Source organism: Myxine glutinosa, chromosome 2 (genome assembly GCF_964187855.1).
Source record: "Myxine glutinosa chromosome 2, kmMyxGlut1.1, whole genome shotgun sequence".
In the NCBI taxonomy this organism is placed as follows: Eukaryota; Metazoa; Chordata; class Myxini; order Myxiniformes; family Myxinidae; genus Myxine; species Myxine glutinosa.
Window position 1 is genome coordinate 242,668,028 of NC_136262.1, and position 18,496 is coordinate 242,686,523.

The following is an 18,496-nucleotide window of genomic DNA, read 5'->3' on the forward strand; positions in this document are numbered from 1 at the left end:
GACATCAAGTGTCCAGGTTTCTTGCAAAAAGCGCAAGTAGGCCCGGAGGAAAAACTCATGGTCTGCCTCGGGCCCCCTGAAAAATACGTTTGTCTTGGGCCCGCAGCCCTCTGATTTCGAACAGGTGGGGTATCCGCGTTGTCCCCATAATCCTCTCGAGGCCGCCGCCATGTATTGTCGTTCTCCGCACCTGCTGTTCCCCACCTCCCCTGCGGAGATCTAGGCGAGGAGTTAGGTTCGTGGACCCCTATCCGGTGTGTTAAGGCATAATCATCTGCCAGGGTGGCTGCGTCCCACAACTTCGGTACTTTCTTTTCCTGCAGGTACACTTTGATGTCCTCGTGGACACACTGTTGAAATTCCTCCACCAGGATCAAGTCACGCAATGTTTCGAAGTCTTTCCCGACTCCTTTTGACTCACACCACCGATCAAACATGTTTTCTTTCACTCTGGCAAACTCCACATGGGTCTCACTCTCCCTCTTCCTGGCATTCCTGAATTTTTGCCGGTAAGCTTCCGGAACCAACTCATAGGCTTTGAGGATGTGCTTCTTCAATACCTCATAATCTGCACATTGGTCCATTGGTAGCGCCGAATAAATCTCTTGAGCTTTTCCCACCAGCACACTTTGCACTAGTATGGTCCAGGCCTCCTCCGGCCAGTTTAACTGTCGAGCCACTTTCTCAAAGTGTGGAAAAAATTTAGCGATTTCCTTTTCACTGAAGGGTGGAACCAGCCTCACATGTCTGCCCACATCCCAGGTGTTCTGGCTAGGTGTTGACCCCGTCAGCAAGGGTGGTACCTCTCCCCGTTCTCTCATTAACTCCAGCTCCTTGAATTTAATTTCTTACTGAAGCTCCATGTCACGTTCCTTTAATTCCCTTTCCGCTTTTCTCTCCTCTGCTTCGAGGTCCCTTGCAGCTCTCCTCTCCTCTGCTTTTCTTCCTTCTAACCTTTCCTGGAGTTCTCGTTCCACTCTCCTTTCCTCTGCTTGTTTCTCTTCTCTCCTCTCTTCTGCTTTCCTTTCTTCTTCTGCTCTTTCCTTTTCTGCTTTCCTTTCTTCTTCTGCTCTTTCCTTTTCTGCTTTCCTTTCTTCTTCTGCTAACCTTTCCTGGAGTTCTCGTTCCACTCTCCATTCCTCTGCTTGTTTCTCTTCTCTCCTCTCTTCTGCTTTCCTTTCCTCTTCTTTTAACCTTTCCTGGAGTTCTCGTTCCACTCTCCTTTCCTCTGCTTGTTTCTGTTCTCTCCTCTCTTCTGCTTTCCTTTCTTCTTCTGCTCTTTCCTTTTCTGCTTTCCTTTCTTCTTCTTTTAACCTTTCCTGGAGTTCTCGTTCCACTCTCCTTTCCTCTGCTTGTTTCTCTTCTCTCCTCTCTTCTGCTTTCCTTTCTTCTTCTTTGATCCGTTCCTGGCTCCGTAATTGCAACTCCAGTTTCCGGAGCTCAACGTCTTCTGGTTCTTCGGGTAGCCACTGCCAGGCTAACTCGTCCCATGTTCCTAATCCCACCATAGACTGTATCACCGTGGTCTGCAACTCTGCCTTCCTCAAATTAGTTCGGACCTCCAAGTTAAAATGTTTGGCCAATTTCAAGAGGTCCGACTTTAGTAACGCTCGGAACTGTGCCTCACTCGGGGTTACCGCAAAGTTCTGTGCCACAAACGCCATGGTGCCTATCGTTAACACCTGTTAACCTTCACCCAAGACTTTACCCCAATTTCCCCAAAAATTTACCAATTAATACTTAATTAATAAATTTTAATTAATAAAAATATTATTTTATACAATTTTAGATCCCGGACGAGCCCCCAATTCTGTTACGTGGTCCTCCCGGTGACTACCTGGTCTCGGTGACCCCCGGACCATGAGAGGAACTCCGCCAGAAAGATTTATTATGTATGCGCTTTCGTAACGCAATCAATATGAATTCCAACCAAGAAAAAACCCCACACCAAGGATCCGGAATAATCAATGATATATTCCCCGGGCAATCAACCATCAACAATCAGCAATCAATAGTACAAAGATGTAAACTCATCTACATTAACTCTAAGATGGCCATCTTATACATTCCTCACGTGAGCCCCACTCCCAACTCCCTCCGTGGTCAATGTCTCTCACAATGTCTCCGTACTCCTGTAGTTCGATCTCCGCACGTGGGCGGTTGAATGGACCCTTCCTGACGTGCTTTCACCGGGCACGTCCCGTACCGGGAACAACGGCTGCAGCACGCACCTCCTGGCCAAGCAAAGCGGGTAATGTAAAGCAGGCAAAGCAACACGCGGCTTGCCCAGCGCGCACGGCCCCAGGTGCGACCCGTACGCGGCCTTGTAGACGGCGAGGCGAACTGTGCCAGCTGCTTGGTTTCGTGCACAAACCCACAGTGACTTGACGTGTCAAAGGGTAGTTACACGTCCCGGTAACTCCTCTCGCCAGACGGGCTTTGAAACGCCGATTCTCTTATGTTGCTCAATCGACACCCCTCGCGTCCGAGCTCGGCGAGGAAGAAGAAGAATCGTCGCGTCTCCAGGACCTCGTGTCTTTTCTTCTTCCGTTTCCGGTCTCCTTTTTCACAGAAGGGCTCCTGACCCTTTAATCACAACAACCTTTAATCGACTACACATTGATAAGCAAAGCCCGGAATAGTAATTCACATAAATATGTAACAGTATGTTGTGTAGCCACCTTGATGTACGTATGTCAGGCCTGATGTCGTGTAACGTCATATATTTGTCCCCATGGCGATGGGTGGGGTTATGTTAATTAGTTAGGGGTTAAGGGTAAATCCCCTGTATGTAAATCGCCTCTATGGTTTTTTCCTTTGTTTGTTATAACACACACCACACCTGCCATGCACTCCACCCCTAAAATAACTCCCAAATAAAAGTAACCAGAACCAGGACATTTGAGCACCACCAATGATACCACTGACCGGGTGATCACAAAGGCCGGCAAGTGACCGTGAGGCCACGCCCCGAAGAACGATTGGTCAGGACGGCCATAGAGCGATGAGATGGACTCTTGGATTGGAGCACGCGCATACGTCATCGGATGACGTGGGAGACCGTGGAACAAAAGACTGCGTCCTGGCATTTTCCACCTCTTGGGGTCCTGAGATGAGGAAAGGCAGTCGCGGTTTTATTCTCTTGGGTCCTGGCTTTAGTGACGAGCAGACGTATTCTTTTCTCTTGGTTCGGGGTTTGAATGCGAACAGTCACGGTTTTATCCTCTTGGTGTCCCGAGTTTGCTGCAGAGGGTCGCGGCTCGTGTTTTCTCTTCTTGGTCCGGGCGATTGAAGGAACAGTCGCATTTTCTTGCTCTTGTGTTGGGACATCGATAGCGTGCATTCACAGTTTTACATCGGGGCTGTGTGGTGCAGACGACGAGGCTCGGCCTGCTCGCTTCACGTCGACGACTAGGGTGAATGCAGCTGCACGCCAAGGCCTGTTTCCCGCGCACGGACCAGGGATCCGTGTGATGCCGACGGGGTTGGGGGACCGCTTGAGGAGACTGCGGAGTGCAGGCAAACGCATCACACAAACACATTTTTACTTTCGTTATTTTATATCCCCTTGAGTTGTATACGAGTCCGTTTGGAGGGTCCCTCGATTTAGGATTTTGGTTACCGTGCATTTTTTGTTTCTTGGCTTTCTTTTTATTAAACCCGTTTGTTGTCGCATTTGAATTCCGTGTCGGTTTGGTTTGATTATCGTGGTTCGAGGACGTCCAGTGGAATCCATGCAGGTAAGGTCGTCACTCTCCTTTCCCTCGCGTGTAAAGAAGGTCCGCCATTGTTGGATTGAACGCCTCGGAGGTGAGCTTAATCGGTCATCCGTCCGAGACCGGTCTTTATCGGCGCGGACGGGACGATATTATGTCCTGATCTGTTCTGTGTTCTAGCTCTTCCATGAGCCTTGACTGTGTATCCAAAAAAAGAAAAGATGTATGTGTAGGAGTTGCGGATGACGAGAGGGCGAGACACTTCTCAGCTTGTTCAAAGCTCCTTTATTCCAACAGAATTAACTCGTGACCGGAACTCATACATCTTTTATAACACAAAATCACTCTTAAGGGGGCGTGGCTCCAACAACCGAGTGCACGCCACGCCCACACCATCAATAGCCCCACTGGTCCCGTGCCTGTGGATTATATCCCAATGGGGTAACCCCCACATGCGCCCCCCCAGAATTCACTCGCATGGGAAATGTCAGTTTTCGGGGGGCCTTAACCACCCGGCCGAACCGACTGATGACCCGAGCAGGGACTGTTAGCGGCGTGGCGGTTGAGCCAACCGAGGGGGCTGGTCTAGGTCCAAGTGAGCCGGCTTGAGCCGGTCCACCGAAAGGTGGTCCGGTTTGCCGCCGATGTCGACCACAAAGGACTTGTCCCCGGCCTCCAGAACACAGAAAGGCCCGTCGTAAGGCGGTCGAAGTGGCCCCCGGTGTGCGTCATGGCGAACAAAGACATACTCCGCTGTACGTAGATCCGGCGGATGTGGGCCTGAGGCAAACCATGTTGAGATGTGGGCACTGGTGCAAACATCTTGGCATTCTCCCAGAGAACCGACCGCTGACGGGCAGCGGACCAGGGGCTTGTGGCGTCAGGCATGAACTCCCGGGAACCTGCAGCGGCGGGCCATAGACGAGCTCCGTGGATGAGGACTGGAGGTCTTCCTTAGGGGCTGTCCTGAGGCCCAACATGACCCCCGGGAGTCTGTCGGCCCAACTGTCATCCCGCAGGCTGGCCCTGAGAGCAGCTTTCATAGAGCGATGGAACCTCTCACACAATCCATTAGCCTGGGGATGATATGCAGTGGTGTGATGGAGCTTTACCCCCAACCCCTGGGCGACAGCACCCCAGAGCTCTGAAGTGAACTGGGGCCCCCTGTCTGAAGAGATGTCCGAGGGGGTGCCAAAACGGGCAACCCAAGTGCCGATGAACGCCCGGGCCACATCGGCGGACGTTGTAGATGTGAGCGGGATGGCCTCTGGCCACCTGGTGGTCCTATCAATCATCGTGAGGAGGTGGGTGAATCCCCATGAGGGGGGGAGGGGCCCTACCAGGTCCATGTTAACATGGTCAAACCGTCGCTCGGGCACTGTGAATGGCGCCAATGGGGCCTGGGTATGGCGATGCACCTTCGAGCGTTGGCACTCGACGCAGGTGTTGGCCCAGTCGCGCACATCCTTCCTGAGCCCGTGCCAAACGAACTTTGCCGCCACCAACTTTTGCGATGCCTTCCTGCCCGGGTGAGAAAGACCGTGGACGGCATCGAACACCAGCCTCTCCAGCTGGTGGGTACGACGGGGCGCGGCTGTCCCAAAGATACGTCGCACAGTAGCGTGGTGCCCGTGTCCTTGAACGGCACATCAGACAGTCGAAGCCCCCGTGACCGCCGCCCTGCAGGCCTGGACATCCGGGTCAGAGATCTGATCGGCCGCCATGCGGGCGTAGTCGATGCCAAGGTGAACCGCGCCAGCTATGGACCGGGGGAGATAATTGGCGACCGTATTATCCTTCCCAGCCGCCACTTTAAACGGCAGTGGGACGGCCCCCTCCCTCGTGATGCGGTGGCCGAGAAAGTCAATTGAGGCCACCCCGAACAAGCACTTGGCCGGGTTAATGATCAGGCCGTGCTGACTGAGGCGTTCAAAGAGCGCACGGAGGTGAAGCATGTGCTCCGTCCTGGAAGCGCTGGCGATGAGGATATCGTCCAGGTCGACGAACAGAAACGGCAAATCCCGCAACACGCTGTCCATCAAGCGCTGGAAAGCCTGGGCTGCGTTTTTGAGCCCAAAAGGCATACGGAGGAATTTGAAAAGCCCGAACGGTGTAATCACCATGGTCTTAGGAACGCCCTGCGGCCGGACGGGGACCTGATGGTAACCACGAACGAGGTCCACTTTAGAAAAAAAACTTTACCGGCCAAGTGGGCGGAAAAATCCTGGATGTGCGGGATTGGGTAGCGGTCGGGGGTAGTGGCGTCGTTAAGGCAGCGATAATCCCCGCACGGGCGCCAACCACCACCCGGCTTCGGCGCAATGTGGAGAGGCGAGGCCCACGGGCTGTCGGAACATCGCACAATGCCAAGACGCTCCAACGTGTCGAACTCCGCCTTTGCGATTGCGAGTTTCGCCGGGTCTAGGCGTCGAGCCCGGGCGTAGACAGGCGGGCCGGTGGTCGGAATGTGATACTCCACCCCGTGCTTGACGGCAACGGCTGAAAAGGTGGGCTGTGTAAGGGCCGGGAACTCGGTGAGGAGGCGAGCGAACTCATCGGAGGTTGAGAGCGTGCACGCAAGCCTCGTCGAAGCGGACCCGCTCAGTGAGCATGGAAGAGAACTGAATGTCTCTGCATTAATGAGCCGCCGATTTTGAACATCCACCAATAGGCCGTTGGCGCAGGGGAAATCAGCACCCAGCAAGGGGGTGGACACCCTCGCCGTGACAAAATCCCATGTAAACCGCTGCCCGCCAAAGCACAGTGCCACGGTCCGTTTGCCAAAAGTCTGAATAGCACTGCCGCTGGCGGCTTCCAGGGCAGGGCCGTGACTCCCGGCCTCCCGGTCCAATGCCGATGCAGGTAGACCGCTCACCTGGGCCCCTGTGTCGCAGAGGAAACGACGTCCGGAGTCAGTGTCCGAAATGAACAACAAACTGCCCGAACGGCCGATGCTCATGGCAGTTAACGAGCGCCAGCCACCCCGTTTCCCGACTCGCTGAAGCTGCAGGGTGGCCGGCATGCCTTGGCCTTGGGCCCAAACCTTGTGTGGTAAAAGCACAAGCCTGGGGCCTTCCGCCGCTGGGCCGTAATGGCGGCCGCGACGGTGTCCGCCAGCGGCGTAGGCTCGATGGGGCCGGGGTCCCATGCAGCTGCACTACATTGCTGTCTTGTCTGCGGACTTGTCTTTTCTGCGGAGAAAAACTTGTCTGCTTCCCTGGCCAGGGCGTGGAAATCCTTAACAGACGAGTTGGCCAGGGCTGTCCGTACCTGACCTGGCAGCTGTTGCAGGAACAGTTCTTTGAAGAGGAAACATGGTCGGTGGCTGCCCAGGAGAGACAACATGTGGTCCATAAGCTCCGACGGCTTGGAGTCACCCAGCCCGGGTAGAGAAAGTAGCTGGCTGGCGCGCTCGGCCTCAGTGAGCTCGAAGGTTACGAGCAGCAGCGCCTTTAGCGTCTCATACTTGCGGTCCTTCGGAGGATCCCGGAGAAGGCTCACCACTCTGGTCGCAGTGGAGCTGCTGAGTGCAGACACGACATAATAATACTTCGTGTCGTCAGCAGAAATGCTCTTAATGGCGAATTGGGCCTCAGCTTGTGCGAACCAAACGGCAGCTTGTCGTTCCCAAAATTCCGGCAGTTTAATCGAAACTGCGCTTGTCGCCATGTTCGTTTGAAGCTCCGAAAACGTTCGAGAGCAAGACGGGGTCACCAATGTAGGAGTTGCAGATGACGAGAGGGCGAGACACTTCTCAGCTTGTTCAAAGCTCCTTTATTCCAACAGAACTAACTCGCGACCGGAACTCATACATCTTTTATAACACAAAATCACTCTTAAGGGGGCGTGGCTCCAACAACCAAGCGCACGCCACGCCCACACCATCAATAGCCCCACTGGTCCCGTGCCTGTGGATTATGTCCCAATGGGGTAACCCCCACATATGTACATATTTAAAAACAAAATATTCCCATGTTGGTACTAGTGATAGTAAATTTATTTCTGATAAGAGACCCTGTATAAAAAGAACACTCCGTTTATTTTAACATTGGATGAAACCAACAGGACATTAATGGAAGTATATCAACCGCTGTGGGAAGCAAGGCGAATCTGACGTTTCGGGTGTCAACCCTTCATCAGAACAAAAGAGGTTGCTCCGATTAACAGTGAACGCGCGAAATGTTAGCTTTGTAGCGGTTACCGCTGGATGCACACAATCGCCTTGCACCGGCCAGAACACGGCCAGACGCGCCTCTCCCGGGCATGCCCGGACTCACTGTTCCCGGGCACGCCCGAACCTCCCGGGCACGCCCGGTCTCGTCTTTCCCGGGCATGCCCGCTCTCGCCTTTCCAGGGCTCGCCCAGAGCGTCCGGGCATGCCCGCTATCGCCTTTTCAGGGCTCGCCCAGAGCGTCCGGGCATGCCCGCTATCGCCTTTCCAGGGCTCGCCCAGAGCGTCCGGGCATGCCCGCTATCGCCTTTCCAGGGCTCGCCCAGAGCGCCCGGGCATGCCCAGCCTCGACTTGCCAGGCCGCAGCCAAACACGCCCGGGCAGGTCCAGACTCGCCTTTCCAAGGCTCGCCCTTGACACCCGGGCATGCCCGGTATAGCTTTTGCCGGGCAAACTTCCCGACATAAATGTGTATATATATTGCTGCCCGATAAACGGGCTTGTCAGAATACCTGAGCTGTTTTGTTTCAATAAAGCAACTCGGACGAATTCCGTCTTTGGTCGCGTCAATTCTTTCGACTCGCGTTGGAGCGCAGTTCCTTCATTGGTGACCTACCGACATGGATACGGCAGTGACGCTTAAACTGCCTACCTTCTGGGAGGCTCACGCGGCTGTTTGGTTCGCTCAGGCAGACTCTCAGTTCGCCCTGCGAGGCATCACCGCGGACGACACCCGCTTCCACCATGTTGTGGCGGCGCTCGGTTCCGCCACCGCGGCCCGCGCCTTGAGCCTCCTCGAGCACCCGCCGGCTGCTGACAAATACGACGCGCTGAAGACACTCCTCCTCGACGCTTTCGCCCTCTCACCGGCAGCACGCGCACGGCGCCTGCTCGCTCTGCCCGAGCTCGGCGACACGCGCCCGTCAGAGCGCATGGACTATATGCTCTCGTTGCTCGGTGAGCACTCTCCGGATTTCTGTTCCACGAGCTGTTCCTTCGCCAGCTGCCTCACCCGGTACGCCTCACCCTGGCTGGCACGTTGATCACGGATTCCCGCGCCCTCGCCAGGGAAGCCGATAAGATCTCCTCGGCGGGCCAGCACATCGGCGCGGTTACCTGGAGCCCGCCGCCGTCCGAGGCGACGCCCACGACGCCCGAGCGCCCTGCGCGGTTGGAGGCCGAACTGCCGGTGCAACTGGCGGCCGCCACGCCGCACCGCCCGCTTCCGACACGACGGCCGGGGCCTCCACCTGACCGGGCGTGGTGTTATTACCACACCAGGTTCAGACACAAGGCTCGGACGTGCCGGCCCCCGTGCACTTTCGGCAGGTCGGGAAACGGCCGGGCCGGCGTTCATTCCCAGCCATGAGCGCCGGCCACTCGGGCAACATGCTGTTTATTCGGGACAAAGCGTCTGGGCGGCGTTTCCTGTGTGACACCGGCGCCCAACTGAGCGTCATACCCGCCTCCGAGCAGGACAGGCGGGACGCCATTTGCGGCCCCTCTTTGGTCGCTGCTAATGGCTCGGCCATATGCACTTTCGGCCCACGCGTCGTCACCCTCTGCTTCGGCAGCCAGCGTTTTCAATGGACTTTTGTGACCGCCTGCGTCCCCATGGCTTTGCTGGGCGCCGACTTCCTCTGCGCGCACGGGCTGCTGGTCGACGTCAAACGTCGTAGCCTTGTCAACGCCGAGACCTTCAGCTCCCTGGCGTGCATGATGAGTAGCTCCGCGCCGACCGAACTGGCGTGCGCCCTCCCGGCAGCGAACGAGTTCGCTCGCCTGCTCGCGGAATTCCCGGCCCTCACGCGGCCGACGTTTTCGGCCGTCGCGGTGCGGCACGGGATCGAGCACCACATACCCACTACGGGCCCGCCGGTCTACGCCAGGGCCCGCCGCCTCGACCCGGCCAAGCTCGCCGTGGCGAAGGCCGAGTTCGACGCGATGGAGCACCTCGGCATCGTGCGGCGCTCCGATAGCGCGTGGGCCTCGCCACTGCACATCGTGCCAAAGCCGGGGGGTGGATGGCGCCCGTGTGGCGACTACCGCCGTCTCAACGATGCTACCACCCCCGACAGGTACTCGATCCCGCATATTCAGGACTTTTCCGCCCGTTTGGCGGGACGGGTCATCTTTTCGAAAATTGACCTGATACGGGGCTACCACCAGGTACCTGTCCGGGCGGCCGACGTCCCGAAGACGGCCGTCATCACGCCGTTCGGCCTGTTCGAATTTTTGCAGATGCCGTTTGGCCTCAAGAACGTGGCCCAGGCGGTCCAGCGCTTGATGGACGGCGTGCTGCGCGACCTGCCGTTTCTTTTCGTCTATCTGGACGATATCCTCGTCGCCAGCACGCCCGCCGCCGAGCACCTCCTCCACCTCCGAACACTGTTCGGTCGCCTCAGCGAGCACGGCTTAATTGTCAACCCGGTCAAATGCCACTTCGGCGCGACGACCGTTGACTTTTTGGGCCACCGCATCACCAAGACCGGGGCCGTGCCGCTGCCGACCAAGGTCGAGGCCATCACCACGTTCCCGCGTCCCCGTTCCATCAAGGCCCTCCAAGAGTTCCTCGGCATGGTGAATTTTTATCACCGATTCGTGCCCCGCGCTGCTCAGCTCATGCGGCCCCTTTACGAGGCCCCCCGGGGCAAGCCGGCCAAGCATGACATTGTTTGGTCTGCGGCCATGGACGCGGCCTTCGCCAGCGCCAAACGGGCCCTCGCCGACGCAACGCTGCTGGCTCACCCGGTGCTCAACGCGCCCATCGCCCTCACTACGGACGCCTCCAACTACGCGGTGGGCGCCGTCCATGAGCAATGGGTGGACGGGGTTTGGCAGCCACTCGCTTTTTTCAGCCGGCAACTCCGGCCGAACGAGTTAAACTACAGCACGTTCGACCGCGAGCTGCTCGGGCTATTCCTGGCCGTTCGCCATTTCCAGACACCTCGTGGAGGGCCGCCCGTTCACGGCTTTCGTCGACCACAAGCCGTTGGTCTACGCAATGGCTAAGGTCACGGAGCCGTGGTCGGCCCGCCAGCAGCGCCACCTCTCCGCCGTGTCGGAGTTCACCACGGACATCCGGCACGTCACCGGCAAAGACAACGCCGTGGCCGACTGTCTTTCTCGGGCCAGCGCGAACGCGGTCCACCTCGGCGTGGACTTCGCGCTCATGGCGACCGACCAGACCACCGACGCCTCGGTGCCGCACTCGGTGCGGCGGACACGGGCCTCCGCCTGGCCGACATTCCCTTCGCGGGCACCATCCTGCTCTGCGACGTCTCCCAGGGCCAGCCTCGCCCCATCGTGCCCGTTTCCTGGCAGCGCCGCATCTTCGCCTCCATCCACGGCCTTTCTCACCTGGGCCGGAAAGCTTCTCAGAAGCTGGTGTCGGCGCGTTTCGTGTGGCACGGCCTTCGACGAAACATCCGCGACTGGGCCAACGCCTGCACGGCCTGCCAGCGGGTCAAGGTCCACCGCCACACCCAGGCCCCGCTGGCACCTTTCGCCGTGCCTGAACGGCGTTTCGACCACGTCCACGTGGACCTGGTGGGTCCCCTGCCCCCCTCGCGGGGGTTCACCCACCTGCTCACCATGGTGGACAGGACCACCAGGTGGCCGGAGGCTGTGCCCCTCGCCTCCACCACCACCGCCGACGTGGCGCAGGCGTTCATCGCCACCTGGGTCGCGCGCTTCGGCGCACCAGCGGACATCTCGTCCGACCGCGGCCCACAGTTCACGTCTGAGCTTTGGGGCGCGGTCGCCCGTTCGTTGGGGGTCATGCTGCACCGCACCACGGCCTACCACCCCCAAGCCAACGGGTTGTGCGAGCGGTCTCACCGCTCCATGAAGGCCGCACTCATGGCCGGCCTTCAGGACGACGGTTGGGCCGACCGGCTGCCGTGGGTCCTTTTGGGCCTTCGCACGGCCCCCAAGGAAGACCTCCAGGCGTCCGCCGCCGAGCTCGTCTACGGCCAGCCGCTCCGCGTCCCGGGCGAATTCGTGCCCGACGCTACCAGTCCCTGGTCCGCCGCTCGCCAGCGCTCGGACCTCCAGGAGGCCGCCCGACGATTTGCCCCCGTGCCGACGTCCCGCCACGGTGGCCCCCAGTCCTACGTCCCCCCGGCGCTTCGCACAGCGGAGTACGCATTTGTGCGTCATGACGCGCACCGGGGGCCACTCCGGCCGCCGTACGACGGGCCCTTCCGGGTCCTGCGACGGGGCGACAAGTCTTTCATCGTCGACTTCGGCGGCCGGCCGGACCGGATTTCTGTGGACCGCCTCAAACCGGCGCACATGGACGTCGACCGACCACCACGGTTGGCCCTTCCTCCGCGGCGAGGCCGCCCCCCATCCACAGTTCCCCCCGCTCGACCACCCACCACCACGTCGGACCCCTCCCCACGACCCTCCAGGGGTCGCTTCGGCCGGGTCATCCGGACCCCCCTTAAATTGACCCTGCCGGTGCAGGTCGATTCTGGAGGGGCGTGTGTAGCGGTTACCGCTGGATGCACACAATCGCCTTGCACCGGCCAGAACACGGCCAGACGCGCCTCTCCCGGGCATGCCCGGACTCACTGTTCCCGGGCACGCCCGAACCTCCCAGGCACGCCCGGTCTCGTCTTTCCCGGGCATGCCCGCTCTCGCCTTTCCAGGGCTCGCCCAGAGCGTCCGGGCATGCCCGCTATCGCCTTTTCAGGGCTCGCCCAGAGCGTCCGGGCATGCCCGCTATCGCCTTTCCAGGGCTCGCCCAGAGCGTCCGGGCATGCCCGCTATCGCCTTTCCAGGGCTCGCCCAGAGCGCCCGGGCACGCCCAGCCTCGACTTGCCAGGCCGCAGCCAAACACGCCCGGGCAGGTCCAGACTCGCCTTTCCAAGGCTCGCCCTTGACACCCGGGCATGCCCGGTATAGCTTTTGCCGGGCAAACTTCCCGACATAAATGTGTGTATATATTGCTGCCCGATAAACGGGCTTGTCAGAATACCTGAGCTGTTTTGTTTCAATAAAGCAACTCGGACGAATTCCGTCTTTGGTCGCGTCAATTCTTTCGACTCGCGTTGGAGCGCAGTTCCTTCATTGGATCACGTCGGGGTCACCAAGTATTCTGACATTATTATGACATGGTATTCTGACAAGCCCGTTTATCGGGCAGCAATATATATACACATTTATGTCGGGAAGTTTGCCCGGCAAAAGCTATACCGGGCATGCCCGGGTGTCAAGGGCGAGCCTTGGAAAGGCGAGTGTGGACCTGCCCGGGCGTGTTTGGCTGCGGCCTGGCAAGTCGAGGCTGGGCGTGCCCGGGCGCTCTGGGCGAGCCCTGGAAAGGCGATAGTGGGCATGCCCGGACGCTCTGGGCGAGCCCTGGAAAGGCGATAGCGGGCATGCCCGGACGCTCTGGGCGAGCCCTGGAAAGGCGATAGCGGGCATGCCCGGACGCTCTGGGCGAGCCCTGGAAAGGCGATAGCGGGCATGCCCGGACGCTCTGGGCGAGCCCTGGAAAGGCGATAGCGGGCATGCCCGGACGTTCTGGGCGAGCCCTGGAAAGGCGAGAGCGGGCATGCCCGGGAAAGACGAGACCGGGCGTGCCCGGGAGGTTCGGGCGTGCCCGGGAACAGTGAGTCCGGGCATGCCCGGGAGAGGCGCGTCTGGCCGTGTTCTGGCCGGTGCAAGGCGATTGTGTGCATCCAGCGGTAACCGCTACAGCTTCTCCTTTCTTCCCACGCCGGTTAACGTACCTCCATCATTGTTATGTTGATTCCATCCACTGTTCCACCAGTCCGCTGATGCAGAACGACACTACAACCTTCACGATTAAGACTGGTTTTCCATTCTATCTTGTTTCTTTTACTCTCAAATAGTTTCCTTTGCTTTGGAGTACAGTCAGTGGCAGCGGCTCTCTCCATTCCTTTCATCCCGAAAAATAAGCTTGCTCTTTGACCAAGACAGATGAAAACCTTTGAACATTTATATTGTAAGTTGACTTGCAGCACTTGGTTTTGAATTTGAACATTCCGGTTCCTAAATCAACTGATGTCTGGATTTTTTTTTAATTTAAACTTTTCTTTGAGCTCATTCAAATTGCCATAAAAAGTCTGTTTGTGACCTGTAAGGTGCAGCGTTGCATTCAAATGACCAAGTTTTTTTCCAAAAGCTAGAAAACTTTAATTTGCTGAAATGGAAGATTGAAAGTTTTTATTTCTATGAAGTGTATACTTGAAACAAGGTGGAGGTCAAGCATCACAGCCTTTCAGATTCCCAAGGCCCCTCAAGCCAGGCATGCTGATCGATGTATTCTGCATGTGAACAGCCAAACCACACTCACCTGTAAGCTGTCTCGCCTGGGTTTGAATCCCGACCCAGCTATAAACTGTCATCCCAGTGTTTCACAGGTAGGGCGATTCATCAATGTGTGTGTCGTTCCTCAGATGGACGTTAAACTGGGCGTCCTGTCTGCCAGCATTAGTTTGTGGACCTAAAGGTGTCCTACCACGGTGTCCTTCGTGAAGAGTAGGCGAGCTGTCGGTGGCACCCTGGCCAAATTCCAAATTCCTGCCCTGACTTCCTGTGTCTTTGTGGTGTCTTGTTCAAGATTGTAACCCTCCCAAGATACTGCTTTGGCGAACCAACGCTCTGTATACTATAGAGCATGGTACCTGTCTGACATCCAAGCCCAGATCCTGGAAGCTTGTGGGTGAGCACAATCTGGATTATATAAGCCTACATATTTGTTATTAGTCCCCTTCCGATGTACACCGGAGGGGACTATAGGTTTGCACGCCGTCCCTCCATCTGTCAGTCCGGCAGTCCGGCAGTCCGTCATGGAAAGAACAGTTTTCCGGACTTAAAAAAAAAAAACTTAATGCTTTTGATTTCAAACTTGGCACATGGTTTCCTCATGATAAGTTACAGATCAAGTTCGAACTTCACGACGTTTCGATCATTTTTGACAAAGTTATGGCACTTTGAACTTTTGGAATTCTGATAATTCTGATGATATGGTGTGTGTTATTACAAACAAAGGAAAAAACCATAGAGGCGATTTACATGCAGGGGATTTACCCTTAACCCCTAACTAATTAACATAACCACACCCATCGCCAACTCAGTGCCATTTTAAGTTTTAATTTCCTTTAAAAAAGATTTTCTCTGCAATAATAGGACCGATTGAGATCAAATTTTCACCGTAGGGGGGACTCGGTTTGTAGAATATTTTAATGGTAATTATGACGTCACAGGTCACGTGATTCGGCCGCCATATTGTTTTCCGTGAAAACACGAAAACCCCTTTTTCTCTGCAACGGCTGAACAGATCGAGGCCAAACTTTGCAGGCAGAATCGCATACCCATGACGAACAAGAAAGTCAGCGAGCATGACGTCATGGGCCACATGGTTTCAGAGTTATGACGTTTTTAAGCATGAACCTTTAAAACCGAGCTCCTCCCTCATTTTTGATCCAATCGAGGGGAAACTTCACAGATCTGTTCAGCATGTCGGTCTACTAAAATGTCCTTTTGGAATTTGCGATAGGTCACGTGGTTTGGCAGATATCGTTAATTAAACGAATTTTTTTTTTTTTTAAATGGACATCTCTTGAATCACTAGTACCTCAGACCGTGAGTTGGTAATTATATAATTCACACAGTGCAATACGTGCAGGCCGCTCCACGGAGCGACCTTGGGGGTTATCAACGAGGCGAGGCATGACACACATGTGTCTCAGCATACCTCAGATCAAGTTTGAAAACCAGCATCAACCGTTCATAAATTTGCATATTCGATCATTTTTGACAAAGTTATGGCACTTTGAACTTTGGTAGGGGACAGGTTTTGCAGCGCAATACTCAGAACGCTTGTTGTATAATGTGATTTGAGTACAAAATCCGATCACATTTAAATCTAATAATAATATTTTGTTGGGGGCAAAGCTTGTCAATTTTCAGGCCATGTGGTTGGATATGTAGGTCAAAAGGATCTCCTTATTTAGTCATGCACAAGATTTACCTGCCATGTTAAGTGAGGCTTAGAATTCGGTGCAGAAAGGCCTGCAATCACTTGAAACCTTTAGACGTGGCCTGAAATGACCTTTGAACCATGGATATGTGTGTGTGCTCAGGGTGAGTCAGAATGGTGAGCATCACCTGGGAATGACTAAAGCGTGGGTGCTTCACTCTGCCCCACCAATCGTTTATGGAGATATGGACTAGCGCAGATTACAATTGTCAGGATTTAAGCTGAACAGGAGATGGTAATGGCTGCCAGATGTTATTACCCGAAAGACAACTTAATATAAGGGCCAAGGGATTCAAATCTCAGCCTTCTGATTATAGGGTTAATCCAAATGGGAGTTTGTAAAAGGTTTACGAGACATTTAGACCGAATCGACCTGATATTTTGAATTATTGAAGTCGAACATCATTTGAATGAATTTGAATGTTTTGAATTTGTGGAAGAAATTATTCTGCCTTAGTTTTGGACAAGTTAAGAACATTGTACTTCTGTCACACTGCCTCTGGCATCATTGTGAAGGTTTATTTGTAAAAGGAAAAAAAACAAACATTTCAGGAGCATTTATTTGTTAAAAACAATCCACAGCTGCATTTAGTTTCCTCTCTAAAGGATCAGGTGTTCTGCGGCGCATTATCATGCTTTCACAGTTCAGTTAATCAATCGCCCGACAAGCCAATATGTTCCTCGAGTCCACTAATTGCTCGTTGCTTCTGATAAGCAGGATCAAGACACCCCAGCCCCCCATGCATCCCCCATCTAACCACCTTCCCTCCCCTAAATGATATAATTTCAATCTCTTTGCCTTTGTTAGGTTAAGATGAGAAAAGAGATTTAAACACATAAGCAGCCTGTTGGCAGGTGAAGCAGATGGCAGGTTTATTTATTTATTTATTTTTGCTGCTAATCCAATTTTGAATTGGTTGGGGTATACATTTGCCTATACGGCTGGACTGTGCTTACATAATGAACTTTTATATCTGTGTTGTAGCTTTTTCCGTTTCCTCAGTACTATCAAAATATGTTATCTGAACCTTTTAAGTTTTGCTTCAATGCTTGAGGTAAGAGGGGTGGGGGAGGCAAGGGGGAATGGGGAGGGGTTGGGAGTGGGAGGAATAGAGTGGGAGGAGCAAATGGCTTATTGATGTTTAAGGTTCCAGCGTTATCAATTATACCGTCATCAACATTTAAATGTCCGCATAACCAGCAGTTGGATGAAAATGACTTTTTCATATCATGTAAAAGTTTGAAATGATTGCACCGCATGTCATGATATATTTAAACTCCTCTATTCTGCAGGGACATCAAACCAGACAACGTGCTTCTGGATGAACACGGTGAGATATTCACCGATGCACATAAGATGCATCATCCTTTTTTACTGATGATGCATCATCCTTTTGTTTTCCTCTATATTCTTACCTAACAAGTTTTTTTTGTGACAAAGCTTACCTCATCTGTGCCTGACTGTGTTCATCTTATTTTATTTTTTTCCTTAATGCTCGTCGGATTTATATAAAGTCCTACATTTTCTGTCAAGCCTTCAAATCCAACCACTGCCATGTCATGTCAAACCCCCACACTGCTGCACCTGAGTCTATTTTTAGGACGAATACATCAGCTCACTTCCTTGCACATCGATTCCTTGTGTGTTTTCAAAATTTCTTTCTTTCTTTCCAATGCCTTCACCATTCGATGCGACATAACATTCTCCATTGTCTGTTGTATGGAGTGGTCTCTTTATCATGGTGTTAATTCCATCCATATAATAATAATAATAATGCATTTATTTTATATAGCGCTTTTCAGGAAGCCCAAAGACGCTTTAATGCAACATTAAAGCAACAATGCAACTTTAATGCAACATTTCAAATGCAACATATACGCAACATTAACAATGTAAAAAGGATGCATGCCCTTGATTTTATAAAGAATAAATAAACCATATTAATGAACTCATACCTGCTTTCAAAGAAAACAAACAAACAAACAAAAACAGCCAGGGTATGTTAAGTTTTCAGAAATCTGGATAGGTTTATGAAAAGTGAAAATGATGGTGGAACTAAATATGAAACCTTTTTGTTTAAAATCAGAAAATGAATGAAAAGAGGGCATTTGGGTATTATGGAACTGGTTACTACTGTTTCTTCAATGGGCACAATGAATCCCATCTTTATGTGTGGTTGGGTGAGGAGGGAAGTTTGACTATAGTCTTTCACAGCCAACTGTCTGGCTAGGGAAGAGTTGGGTTATATAGAATGGCTAAATTTAAAACTACGACACCAGAACGGCACTCGGTAGAGCGCAGCATACCTCCGCCAGGCTGACGGTTTCCGTTTTGGATCCCACTGATAGGCCGGCCGATTGTTTTTGTCATCTAACCAACTCGTCCACCAAGTTTAGTCATGTCATCGATAACTTTTTTGAATATCATATTATATATCACTTTTCGCCCGATCTCTCAATCGTGAAGAATCACTTTAAATTAAAAAAAAAATTCGTATCCAGATCCGGATTTTCACCAAAATCAAATTGATTTGTCCTTGTCATGCAACCATGCATGTTGTTGTTGATTTTTTTTTTTTCTTGTCATGCAACCAA

At 53.9% G+C, this 18,496-nt stretch overlaps 1 protein-coding gene across 1 annotated transcript in view; it reads left to right on the forward strand.

Moving 5' to 3' along the window:
- LOC137420704 (serine/threonine-protein kinase 32B-like) overlaps positions 1 to 18,496 on the forward strand; it is a 148,500-nt gene that overhangs the window by 76,322 nt on the left and 53,682 nt on the right. Inside the window, exon 6 of the mRNA XM_068105989.2 lies at positions 17,195 to 17,232. Within this exon, the coding sequence (XP_067962090.1) occupies positions 17,195 to 17,232 (38 nt within the window). The remainder of the gene's footprint in view (positions 1 to 17,194; positions 17,233 to 18,496) is intronic.